This window comes from Etheostoma spectabile, chromosome 13 (assembly GCF_008692095.1).
Source record: "Etheostoma spectabile isolate EspeVRDwgs_2016 chromosome 13, UIUC_Espe_1.0, whole genome shotgun sequence".
In the NCBI taxonomy this organism is placed as follows: domain Eukaryota; kingdom Metazoa; phylum Chordata; class Actinopteri; order Perciformes; family Percidae; genus Etheostoma; species Etheostoma spectabile.
Window position 1 is genome coordinate 19,833,444 of NC_045745.1, and position 13,408 is coordinate 19,846,851.

Consider the following 13,408-nt stretch of genomic DNA (forward strand, 5'->3'; position numbering starts at 1 on the left):
CTTGTCACCTGTGCCTCCCCCCCCCAATGACCACATCAGACATGCACACACACACGCACACTCACTTGTCACCTGTGCCCACCCCCCAAATTACCCCATCCCTTCAGAACTCTATCCATGTGCATAACTGTTCCTAATGAGAAAGGGAGAGGGTGAAAACCCAGGAAGCAATCACATGAAATCATACATGTGAATCTATAAATAGTGTTTAGCCCACAGCTATGTCCTCACACATCATATGGCTTCAACAGCCTGCAATTCACATGACTTAAAACCTGGATGGCATGTAAGTGTAATTGACTACTCTACTAAGTTGTTCTACTTCACAGTTGGAGCCAAGGCTGTTTTTAAGATGACATTTCTACTATTTATCTAAGAGGTTGTGATGTGAATAAAGGCTTAAGAATCATTGTTTAAATAGCAATTTTACTGACTGAGGTGAGGTGACAGCACAATAATAACAATAGGTATGTGTGAATTTGTGTAACACAGAAAAGGGGTGTGTGTCTGTGTGTTAAAAAAAAGGGAAAGAGGGCACTGCAGTGGCATGTGTGGCTTGCTCTTTATTTGCACTGTAATGTCAGACTCCATCTCTGTGACATTAATTAGTGATGTAGTAATGGTGCTGTGTATGTGTGTGTGTGTGTGTGGGGGGGGGTGTAATTCTTGTAGCATGTATGGCAAACTCAATCTGTAACAACTCATCTGCTTTCTCCTTTAAAGAATTGAAGGTTAAGGTGGAGAATGTCAGAGTCACAAAGGTAGAGGCCCTCAAATTCATCCTCTCTCTCGCCGTCTTTTTCTCACACACACACACACACACACACACACACACACACACACACACACACACACACACACACACACACACACACACACACACACACACACACCCTTAAAGATACTTAATGATGCAAAAAGCATTCCCATTCTCCTGTGTAAACAGGTGTCTGAACAATACGGAAGTTTATAAATATGTGTGTTTTACTCTCCCTATGCAGCATAATTTTCATTTTTAAAGACATGCTTAATTTCAATTTACTATTCACTTAATAAATTTAAGATAGGCACACTCTTCAATTCATAGCAGATAAGAACAGCTCAGGGAAGATTTGTTTGTGTTTTTTGTGAGTGGCAGCCAACAGCAACCAAATTTAGGCAGCCTGTTTTTTGGATGGTCTCCGGTGGCTCGGTTAACTTTCATTGATGTACACAAAGGCTACTCCTGTGAAACTTTGTTGCTATAGTGACGCCTACTGGATAAAAAAAGGGACTTCATCCTCAATCCTCACCATCTATAAAAAGAGTGTACTCTTTGTGTTTCCCATTTTGTTTTGTCTTTGGATTTGCTAATACCGTGTGTGTGTGTGTGTGTGTGTGTGTGTGTGTGTGTGTGTGTGTGTGCGTGTGTGTGCGTGTGTGTGCGTGTGTGTGCGTGTGTGCGTGTGCAATTGCATTTACTGTATTATAAACTTAGCATTTCTATAGGATTTGAGTTTCCAACACAATTACTGTTGGTCTAGCTGAAATAACTCTTCTTAAATGGCAGCAGAGGCAGGTATGATCATTGTAGCCCTCTTACTGAACAGCTGACTTGGTTTACGCATTTGGAAAAACATTGGGGAGTGCTTTACACCTCATAACGGATGTGACTGGATCCGACTGAGACTTTCTGAATCCTTCTAAGCTTCATTTTTTCTCTTTTGCAATCAGTTGAGACAGTGCACTTACTGTGTATTTGCTAGATGTATTGTACCGGTATGACATTTTGCTGAGTTTCAGACCCCTCTGTTTGTCTCTCCATGTATTGGATATACATTCCAAGAGGGAATCTACATCGACCACAATGGGTCTCATATATAACACATACTGGTCACAGTTTGGACTGAATTTATTAGTCATGTGCATTTCTGTCCACTGCTGATTCCAGAAACAGTAGGGTCATGTGTCCTCCCTCAGAATAGAATATCTTAACCATTTTATCACAGCCGCTCAAAAGTTTTTTGCAAGGACATTCATGGAAATGCAATCAAACCGACAAATCAGCATCAGTCTCCTAGCTTCCTCAACAAGAGCATGGGTGATTAGCTGAGAGTTCTTAGTGGTTTCAGAACAGCGAAGATCACATTGGCATTTCCAGCTGAATCATGAAGTTAAAGGAACAGTGCAAATATCCATTTACCAGTACTTTCAGAAGCTTCTTTGAGGTCTGTGTTTACAACAGCTGAAGGATTAATTTATTATTTATTCTAAAGTGACTGCTCATTAACAAACTGAAAGATACCCTTTTTAGACTAATCATCAGAAATGAAAACCTCCTATATGTTTGTTCATTTGTGCACCAATCAAAGCCATATTCAGACTCCATTACAATATTTCTCATTGGAATGCCTCATATGTGTCTCATTTAATGTGAAGATTCTACTGAAATTCCGACACAAAACTGTATCACGAGTCAAATTAAACAGTATTTATTTAAGAACTATACAAGCACATTTGGGCATGCTGCAAACAGTAAAGTCTGCAAAAATGGAGAATTGATACAGTATTGAACCTTGCATATTCCCATTGACAGTTGTCTACTTTTGATAAACATGTATTGGTTTACCCAGCATGCATACATAAATCAATAATTCTTCTCTAAATGATGCATGTTTCAATAAAGGTGTCTGTTTCATCACATTTGCTATTCATTGGTGCTCATCCATCATTTCTGAGAGACTGCAGTATTTTAAAGATTCAAACTATTGAGATGGATAGTGTGTTCCATTTACCTCGAAACACGGAAGCCGGAGCTGGGAATGACATCAAACCTAAGTTCAATGCATTCCATTTACAAGTCAAATTTCTTATTGTGAGGATAGCTCTAGCCAGGCTAGCCATTGTTAGCAAAACCGGTACTTAACAATGCGTGTTTGTATGAGAGTTTCCCAGGAGTGTGTGCGTGCGTGTCCAGAGTGATCTTAAGAAGCTTTGGCCATCCTCTTCCACTGGCCTGCTCCGGGCGGTGTCCTTACATCTGCTACTGTGTTGCTCACGAGGATATCTCCACAAAGGACACACAAGGGCACACGGGACATGTACATGGAAACTCACAGGTCGTTTCCCTTTTGTTTCTGGAAGGCCTCGCCCAAGGCTTCATTAGAATCTGTAAAGAAGTTTAAAAGAGAATACATCAGCAGATGAAGAGAATACTAATGCTAATTCTGTGTTCTGAAAGAGAGAAGAAAATATATTAAACTAGTTGAAATATACTGTGAATTACACATTTCTAGTTCTTTCTCCATTTACTCATTTACTGTTGGTGGTGAGCTGAGCTCTGTATTTTTGTAGCTGGGCTGTTATGGGGGTAAAGTTGTTTATATATGTGTATATATGTATATATGTGTGTGTGTGTGTGTGTGTGTATGTATCTATATATATATATATATATATATATATATATATATATATGTATATATGTATATATATATATGTGTGTGTGTGTATTTGTGTGGGTGTGTATGTATGTTTGAAAAAGATTAAGATAGCTCGACTTGAATTATTCCTCCTGAAGAATGCCTCCTACAGCAATTTTTTGTAAGAAACTCTGGTGGCTTTATGGAGTCATACACACAATGTTCCCAAAGGATCAATACATGTTAGATCACCTAATCTCTACTTGTTCTGGTTATTTGTTATATTTAATGGTTATTTGTTATGTACAAATGTACAATGTACATAACAAATAAACCAACGTTTTTTGAATATTTTATGCCATTAGTCAGCAACAGTCTAGTAAATCCTTTATTTATTTAAAACACAAACAGAAGCAATATCTGATATATACATTAGTGACATTTTCTTTTTATTCTCAGTGTGTGGTTGCATCATCAATGTCTATATTTGTTTATTGGAGTGGCCTTGTCTTCACTTGCCTTTTACAGCTACGTGCACTTTATAAAAAAAAGTGCAAGTTCTTTACAAAGGGGCATTGTACAAGAAGTTTTGAGTAAAATGCTAGAAATTATTTTTTTAAATGACTCAATTAATAACCGAACGATTATTTGATTATCAAAACAGTTGTTTATTGCAGCCCTAACTCTCATGCTTTACAGAACAAGGGGAAAGTGCGAGAAGGGTTTGTTCCATGATGCTGTATGACAAACAGCCACTAGAGGATGATGGAGACATACAAATGACTTGCAGACAGAGAGGGGCTCAGTCACAATGTGTTTAACTAACTTACAACACCACAAACATGCCTAATCCCTGTCAGACAACCAGCAATGACAAAAACAGATCCCCCAGCGCCACTGACAACCCTCCAAACGAAAAGACAGATAATTTACTGAATTCTCCACCACTGAAATACAACACCCCTCCAGTTAGCAGAACAAACGTGATGTTTCACAAGAGACTCGGAGCCACTCCTGCCAATCTGCACTTCATTAGGTTGATTGCTTGCCTGTGTAAGTTACTCGCTTTCCCTGCTAGTTCCCTCTGCTTTGTTCTGATTAAAGGGGAACCTCATAAATGCGCTGCTGCCTTTTAAACAATTTCCTTGTTACATCAAAGTAACACGGAAGTTGTAAGCTGCTTCTATAATTGCAACAAAGCACGGGCACCTTTTAGCAGCCCCACATGCCACCAAACTCACTCTTTGGCTCTGTGAAAACCGGCGTTTAGCTGGACAGGTCTGGTAGAATTTGGCTAATTCCAACCTTAGTCACCAATGGTCATTAATATAAAGTTCAATGGGGCAGAAAAAAAACCATGATGCTGATGAAGATAAGAGCAGCAACAAATGAGTGCACTTCTTCAAACAAGGTCAATTGTTAGTGTTGAAGTAAGCTAATATTAAATACATGAAGGTTTTGCCAATCAACACGTCTGCCACAAGCAAACTAAAGGAGTCTTCTGGATTATTCCCAACTAAATAAACAGTTAATGCTGCTGCTAGTTGCTGGTGAGGTTCAGACATATAATGATTTGACAAAAGGTAAAATCACAGACAGCAGTTTGAGTTTGATAATCCCCTAATTGCCAACCTGAGATGAATTCTGTAGTGGGTTCTCACGCTACTTGCACAACTCCGTAATAGTCAGAGTTCTTGATTGCCAGAGAGACAACACACTGTATTTCTGTACAAACAAAACATCATTATAGAAGTGCATCTCTGCCCAAAAAAACCCAACTTTTTACCAGTGTGGTGAATGACAGCTTAGTATTAACGGGAACTATCTTGTGAAGTTGGATAATTTATGGGTAGAATTTATGGTTCGTCAAACATTGCCTTGAACTGACCACTGTCTGAAATGGATGGATGAGAAACACAGACACGGGATTAAACCACACGTAAGAGCTGTATCTGCAAAGAAAAGTGCACAACACAGCTGGTTTCACTGGTAAAGTACTTACAGTGACCTTTTTGAAAGATCTTAAGTGAACGTAGAAGCACATGTTTACATATTGCTAGTTTTTTCTTTACACAAATGTATTTAAAGGAAACTGTCTGGAAGGCTTTGTTTTGTTCATTTGAATGATAAAACAAAAACTGCATAGCAAAATGTAGGCCCTTTCAAAGGGACTTTCATGAAGAACAATATAAACACACTTTTGGTCAGAACTTGTGTACCATATTCTCACATAAATATACACAACATGAGACATTCATACATTTCCAGCATAATTCTTTCAAAGAGAATGTCTACGCTCTATAAATGCGTAGTAAAGCATTTTTATTGCTACGAGAGATAAAAGCTAAAAAAGATTAGTGTAAAGTTTTCATTGGGATGACTAATTTGAGGGTGAAACCTTCCTGTCGCACCCTCCCACCCAATGTTTTTGAAATTGAAAAGGAGAGCAGTTTTTTAAGGCAGACACATTTGTAGAATTAAAATAATGCTTCAGTGATATGTTTTATTTGGCCTGAGTTGCTGAAACACTTATCATCCATACATGTCTTGATATTAAGGCCCTTTTTAACACAAGGCACTGTATCAAATCAAGAGAAAGGCTTGAGTGAAAAGTAGTTTTGTGTTATTGTGCCCAGTGCAAGTCCTCGCCCAGCTCAATTATTGCAAAAGTAAACAAGTGAAAAGTATAAACAGCTGGACAGAAACACCCCTCCTCATACAGACAAGTCATATAAACAGGCAGTCCAAAGGAAGAAGAGGACATCTAAGGTTTTTTTTGTTATCCTCGCTGTGGGAAAAAATAGATTTTTTTTAAAATTTGATTTGAAGTGCTCAGAAAGTTGATTCAAACACTCCTTGTGCCGTAGATATATTATAAACATTGATTTTTAAAATGTCAGCCACACGTCCTGTGTCCATTTTTTTTTTGGAACACTGAAACCAAACTCAGTGATATTTCCATTTTTTATGATAAGTGGTACATGCTGTAGCCCAAAGGAGTAGCGTACATTCCTACAGGTGAAAAGGGCAGTATGTGTCTGTGGTGGTGCTGATACGCAGCGTACGACTGTCCATAGAGTGACATGGCGCCCAGCGACAGCGGTAATGTAAAGCCGTTGTGTAAACCTCCAGCGGCCGCCACTGCTGCCGTCTTAGCGTCTGAGGCCATCTTGAATTTCTCCAGCTCAGCCTCCTGGAGCCTCTTGGCTTTTGCCCGGCGATTCTGGAACCAGATCTTCACCTGGGTCTCTGTCAGGGTCAAGGAGGAGGAGAACTCGGCCCGCTCTGCGATGGACAGGTACTGCTTCTGCCTGAACTTCCTCTCCAGGGCCAGGAGCTGAGACGTGGTGAAGGGAGTGCGGGGCTTTCGGTTGGTCTTGTGTTTCCTCAATGGGCAGCCAGGACTGACATGACCTGGGAGAAGAAACAAAGATTTTAGAATGAAAATGAATTTAATTGATTTCATAGAATTCTTTTGATCTATTGTGGCGTTTGAGTGTCCTCACAGGCTGGGTACTAATCAGTTGGCTATACTTGAACAAGATGGTTAACTTAATTAAACTTAAAGTTGAAAGTCAGGACACAGTTATCATGGAAAGCTACTTTTTTAATTATATGCCACACACTTTTACATTAACCAATTTGGTGTAACTGGTTGGCTTTTTGTTTATTTTATGCCTTTCTTTAAACGACACTGTCCAACAGGAGGCATCCTTGCAGCACAGCTTTTAGAGAATCCTATAGCTCAGCAGCAAAAAAGGCTGAAAAATAATGAAGTTTGGCCTCTTCATAGGCTTGTTGAAACTTAAAGGTAGCCTAACTCTGATTCTGTAGGCTGCTGGATAGCATTTGGTTAAAACTAAATCTATAAAACCATACAAGTTTAAAAATGCTTCATCGTGTAGGAGAAACTTACGAGGCTGTGTGGAAAACACGCTTTTAGTGACCCAGGGTACGCAGTCCTCTGACTCTGATGCCTCGGATTTGACCGGCGACAAAGGCACAGCCGTTAAGCTCTTTCGGCTTCCACCTGGAGGACTACACGCCTCTCGATCCAGATATAGGGAATTTAAACCTGTAGGAGACGCCGCCACCGAGCTTCGCTCCGGTTTACAGCGAATGAACTCTCCGCCGCGACCGTCCGTCTTCCTCCCGGACATGAGCGCCTCCACGCTGAAGGGATGATGCCGCGGCACCACCGGTGATGTCTTTTCCTCCGCCGTCCCCTCTGCCAAGTCTGAACGGTTACTGTCCTCCTCGGACGAACTGCAACCGATGTCGTTAAAGGTCTCTTGAGAAGTCATGTCTTCTCCGAACAGGCTAACTTCCGAGCGGAACAGTCAAAGGGCGGAGAGAGCCGCTCCGGCGAGCGCTATGTTATGGAGCTGTCAAGTAGTATGTGGGAGTATGTAGTCGCATCACGTTGACACGGCTCAACTTTGACCAATCCGTGCTGCCCGAAATGTTTATGACCGAACAGATGTTGCATTCAAGGACGGTCGGAAACTGACGTTGCTTGATAAATGAGTGATCAGAAGTTTCGCTCCTCCTAGTTTCTCCTATTAGATGTTTAGTATTATAACGTAAACCGACGGGTGTCAAATATAGATTAGCAGGTCTGTAGCTTAATTTTTTTAAAGAAAATAAAGAATTCTTTGAAAACTTGACAACACAGTTCGCCTTCACGTTGCCTCTGTGGTTTAGTTAATTAATTGAGGGAGATAGGTTGCAAAAAAACTCCATTGCTGAGCCACATCATAATCACAAATTAAGCTTTAGTGATGGAATAGCTCTAAAGCTAAGCTCACGAGACTGTATGTGTAAACATGGGCCCCATGTGGGTAATTCTGGAGAATTAAACCTGGGGTTGAACACGGATCCCTTTTCTTCTTTATCTGTCTCTGTGATTTGTTTGCTGTCCCCTTTATTGGTACTTTCCATTGTAACTCACAATACTGTTGTGTGCTGTCAGTGCAGCATGTAAAGAAGGGGGTCACACTCAAATTACTTCACTAAATAACAGATTTAGTTTTCCTGAGCTTGGTCCAACTGGTGTCTGAGGCGCCACAATGCTATCTAGATGAGACAAACCCCTGTAGCCGACTCATTCATCTTCCTGTCCTATGATTCAATCTCATTCTTTATGCACATTACACATGAACTTGCTCATGATCCTCATGAAATAACTCATTGTGATTTTTTTTACCATGAACAATTTCACATTCTGTCAGATGAAAGTGCCTGACTCTTCATGGAGAGCGTCACCCTTGTTCCAGCAGTTTATCTCAAACAGCCCTTTGATTATGGTTTAAATATTTGAAACTGAAAGGATGTTTCACTTATCTTAAGATATTTTCCAATGGTTATGCATGTTTAGGTTCTTTCTTTTCTGTTGCCTAATTGCTCTTATTTAACACCCATGCCATTGCTCATTGGAACCGTTCGGCTGCTGAATGATGATTAATCGCTTCACATCACAAGACCTAATCCACACATAATATGCTAATGTATAAGTGGTCAAAGGTGTGTGTGTGTGTGTGTGTGTGTGTGACCTACAGCAGTGCTGAACATTTACAGCTTCCCACTCCCTTAAGAATAAATTGCTTTTCAGATTATTTTCCTTAAAACTCACTGCTTTTTTATTATACTCATTCTTTCAAAAAAAAAGGATACACTGCGTTTATTTTCCAACATCCCCGTAGATATGTTTATATATACAAAAAAAACCACTTAGCTACACTTAGTATCCATGCAGGCCTGAGTAGCTTGTCTATGTCAGACTGTGTAGCAGAGCTCAGTTCCCAGGAGGCTGCCACTGCTACCTTATTAAAGTGGGGTTATTTCACAGACAATCAGAGGTTTGTGAAGGCGCCAGTGAGCGGCCAGATGAAAGGACTGACTCCTCAGGGGAGAAACTGTTGCCTTTTTCTTCTTGCAGTTCTGTTCAGGATCCCTACCTCCATGCCCTTCACCCCCTCTCTTGCTCTCTCACTATTTCTCTCTGGCTGTGCCTGCACGCCCTGCAGGCACCTTGTCAGTCATTATCCACAGAACTTGTTCTTGGCTGAGTGTCAGCGGCACGTTTCCTCCTTTCCTCCCTCCCGTCTTCTTTCTTGCACCCTTTTATGCTTGCTGTGTTTAGTTTAGACAATTATCATTAGCTGTTGCATGTTATTCTTTCCTTCATTGATTCTTTCCTTTCCTTTTTCTTTTTTTCTCTACGTTTTTACTTTTTCTCTTTCCTTTAAAATTCTTTCATCCTGTCCTTCCCTCATGCTAATCTTCCTTCTGACCTTTTGTCCTTCCTTCCTTTCCTCCATCCTTTTGGACATCTTCCGTTCTTGTTACATTGGATCACAGTGTCAATGAAAAAATATCTAAATATCTAATATCTAAACCAGATTTAAAGAGATTATTTATAAATCCATCTACAAGTCCATCCAGCCTAGCAGATGTGAAATCTTCAAAAGAAGTGAAAAAAAAGAGGTTCATTAGAGTCTCTTTTTCATAAAAGCATTCTAAGCCAATCATTCTTATTACGGTAATTGTAGCACTAATTTAATAATTATCTTATATTGAAAACCTATCTGGCATTGACACAAATGACAGCTTGTACTGACAACTTCTCTATAAAAAAACAAAAAAATGCCGTGCCCAACTCACGTAATCTTAATTCTGAGGTTATCAGATGCACTGTGAATGTATGGAAGCTGATATAAATGAAATACTTTGTGTACATTAAATGCGTGTTAAATATATTTTAGACATGCAAATAATGCAACCGCAGCTTTGTGTGACCAAAGAAGCATGAGAAGAATAGGGAGGGGAAAAGAAAGCAAGGAAGAGGAGGGTTAGAAATGAGAGGGGTTCTCTCCTGGGTGTTGCAAAATTACCCACACATCCCACTTCCCTTTTTCCATAATATCATGTAAGCCTGATAGAAGCTAAAGCAATTTGTTGTGTGTGTGTGTGTGCACTGTGTGTGCACTGTGTAGATGTCTGTAGAGTATGTGCTTTTGTGAGTGTGACAGAGAAGTCTCTGGTTCTGTGGGTTGGGCACACCTCAGAGCATTGTAATTACAGCAGCAGCTTTGAAGTGGTGGAATGTTTGGTTGAGATAATATGCAGGCTGTGCTGCACTCTCACACTATTTACATTTCCATTAAAACACTTATTCATGTCATCATATCTGCAAATGTTACCATCATACTAATACTTACTGTGTTCAAAGTTGGAGAAGTAACAACCTAAATGTAAAATGTGCAGTCATGTTACAGTTTGCAAATTGCTGTAATCAGTATTAGGTGGAAGTTTCTCTTGAAGTTCTTCTGCTTTTATTTACGCTTTTCTACTTCTCTTCCTTATAAGACCTGACTTGATTAGGATACCATGTTATTAATATATTTCAAATAACAGAATGCCATATATCAAGTATATAGTAAATGTATCCAAAATCCAGTATAAAATTATCAGATTGATGCTGCAATGTACTTAACTTATACACTGGAAATCCAAAGTTCTTGCGAGAGCACAATTTGAATTTGCTCAGCAAGTCACTCTGGCATCGAGTAATGCTGCTCATTAACTATACACTTGTAACCAAGCTGCACCAATCACATCGGTGTATCTGATGTAGGCGGGCTAGAGGCAAGCTAAATAGATGACAACAGTTTAATCTACCAGTTATCTCTGCTGGTAGCTAAGCGTATGGAGCTCTATATATTTGACCCTGTGTGTTGTTGTGATTGGTCGTAGTGTTAAACAAATGCGTGCAGTGAGATTTTCAGATGAACGTTTGGTGATGGCCTTTGAGATGGGTGACTTTCATTACTCGATGCCAGACCCATAATCTTTTGGATTTGGGTCTGGATTTGCAGGCTTCTTAACTTATGCAGTAAGTCGCATTACATTTTTTACACTTGAAACAAAAACATCACTAATTAATTTTAACTTTAAAAAAAAAAATTAGCTTGGACTACACAATTTGTCTACACAATTACTCAATTTCATTTCTCATTTTTCATTACAACTAATGCATTCTTCTTGACATGTCATTATATATATATATATACAGATACATACATACATATATACATACATACAAACATACATGTGTATTATATTATAATTATAATATTATAATACCAGTGGGACATATGTAAATAACTAACACATTCACGTATGCTCACTTTGTTTTCACTTGAATCCAAATGATCTTAATACTATCACAAACCCCACCTCTCTCTTTCTCTCTCTCTCTCTCTCTCTCTCTCCTTCCCTCCCTCCCTCGCTCAGCTTCCCGAGCCCTCAGAACCTCCGCTTGTAATGCACCTAAATGACTACCTTGAATGCTACAATGGCGCCAGGCCCAATTAGCTGTTAACACTGGAGACAGATCTATTCAGAAGCCAGTGAATGAGGCCTCCTCCTGTAACGTGAAAGATTGATGCCCACTTAGCTAATGACAAGAGAAGGAGGCAATCTGTTGCTTAACTCAGCCCTGGACTATATGTTACAGGATAGTCAGCTGATGACTGTGAGCCTGCAGGGGAGGCCTCCTGAGAAAATTGGAAATGAAGTTTAACTCACTATGGGGGTCAAAAGGGGGACGTCAACACACATACAGATACATGCCCACATAATTAAACATGTATGTATACAACTAGTAATGGACAATATGATGATCTATGACAGAAGTGTGTCAGCCATAAGACATTTTGTTACACTATGACTTACAGTAGCTATTCCTTAAATTTCTTTGGTTGCACTAGGGCGTTTCTGGCAATGTTGCAAAACAACGTGACAGCTTTAAAACCACGCCCTCATACCTAAATGACAGAATAGGTTGATTGCCAATGACTTCCAAAACAACATATGTATGTTCTAATAACAGCCGCACGGTGGCTACACACGGCTTAATTATTCATGGGTTTATAAACACAGATATACACACATTTGGTTCAGTTCACTTTAATGGCCACACAGCCATGCTGTTGGAGTTTACTACATGCAATATGAAATAATACAGTTACAAACATTATAACCATTGTCCCACAGCCAAAATCATAAATTAAACATGATAAACATGTCACATAGCACCTTTTATTGAACAGATTTCACACCATGTCACAAATACACAAAAGTGTCAACTGGTGCAAGTGGCTGTCAGGGAACACGCTGCCACATGCTTGTGAACATGCACGTCTGCCCAGTGTAAAGCATAATGATGCATGTAGCAATGTGGTGACACATAACACACTCACACAAACATGTAGAGAAATTAGATTAGTGCCAAAAGGAAAGTATCGGCTCCAATCTCTTTACAATCTCTCCACAATTTGTAAGTGCGTTCTTTTGAAGGTGATGCTTGCTGGGGTAATTGCCATCTGCAATTATATTTTTGGAACTGCTCTTTGATGAAGTTTTGAACCCAATAATGTAGGTTCATCGCTTCACCTCACCATAACCCGTCATTATCAGGTCTTTCCATCAATTCAAGACTAAAATATTACACCTTGAAGGGTTTTGGAAAGTTGGGCCCATTCAAACTCAGCGACATCTTAACCTTTCTTGTAGGCCATAAAATTGTGCAAATGGTTATGCATTTTTTTTCCATGAGCTTTACTGTACAGTATGAAGCTTAACTCATGCTAACAGTGGTAAATATATAACTCAAAGTAAAAAAGTACAGTATAATTTCAAAGAGTTAGCACTGGTGCGGACAATCACCTTAATAGCTCATCACAGGAGCCATCTTTTACGTCTTGCAGAAGTAATTTGCTGCTAATATTTGGAAATTATCATAGAGTGCCATGAAGTTCAGAAAAAAAGGAGCATCATCAGACTTTTATAACTCGTTTTGCATCATAGGCCTCAAGACTTCAGTTGCCGTGTCAAACTCTCAGCCTCCGCAGAGAGTGAGAGACCAGCCACGGGCCATCTGTTCCTCTCACAGCCATGTAGATTCCCTTTGACACACTATATCTTAATCACTTCTGACAGGTAGGATT

The 13,408-nt window shown here is 39.7% G+C and overlaps 1 protein-coding gene across 1 annotated transcript; it reads right to left on the reverse strand.

Annotated features, from left to right (window-relative positions):
- Positions 1-5,488: 5,488 nt before the first annotated feature.
- Positions 5,489-7,843, reverse strand: msx2b (muscle segment homeobox 2b). Its single transcript, XM_032534561.1, has 2 exons — positions 7,315-7,843; positions 5,489-6,812 (listed from the first exon to the last, which is right to left on the reverse strand). Exons 1-2 carry the CDS (start codon positions 7,700-7,702, stop codon positions 6,364-6,366), a joined length of 837 nt encoding a protein of 278 aa, XP_032390452.1. The 5' UTR covers positions 7,703-7,843; the 3' UTR covers positions 5,489-6,363.
- Positions 7,844-13,408: the final 5,565 nt, after the last annotated feature.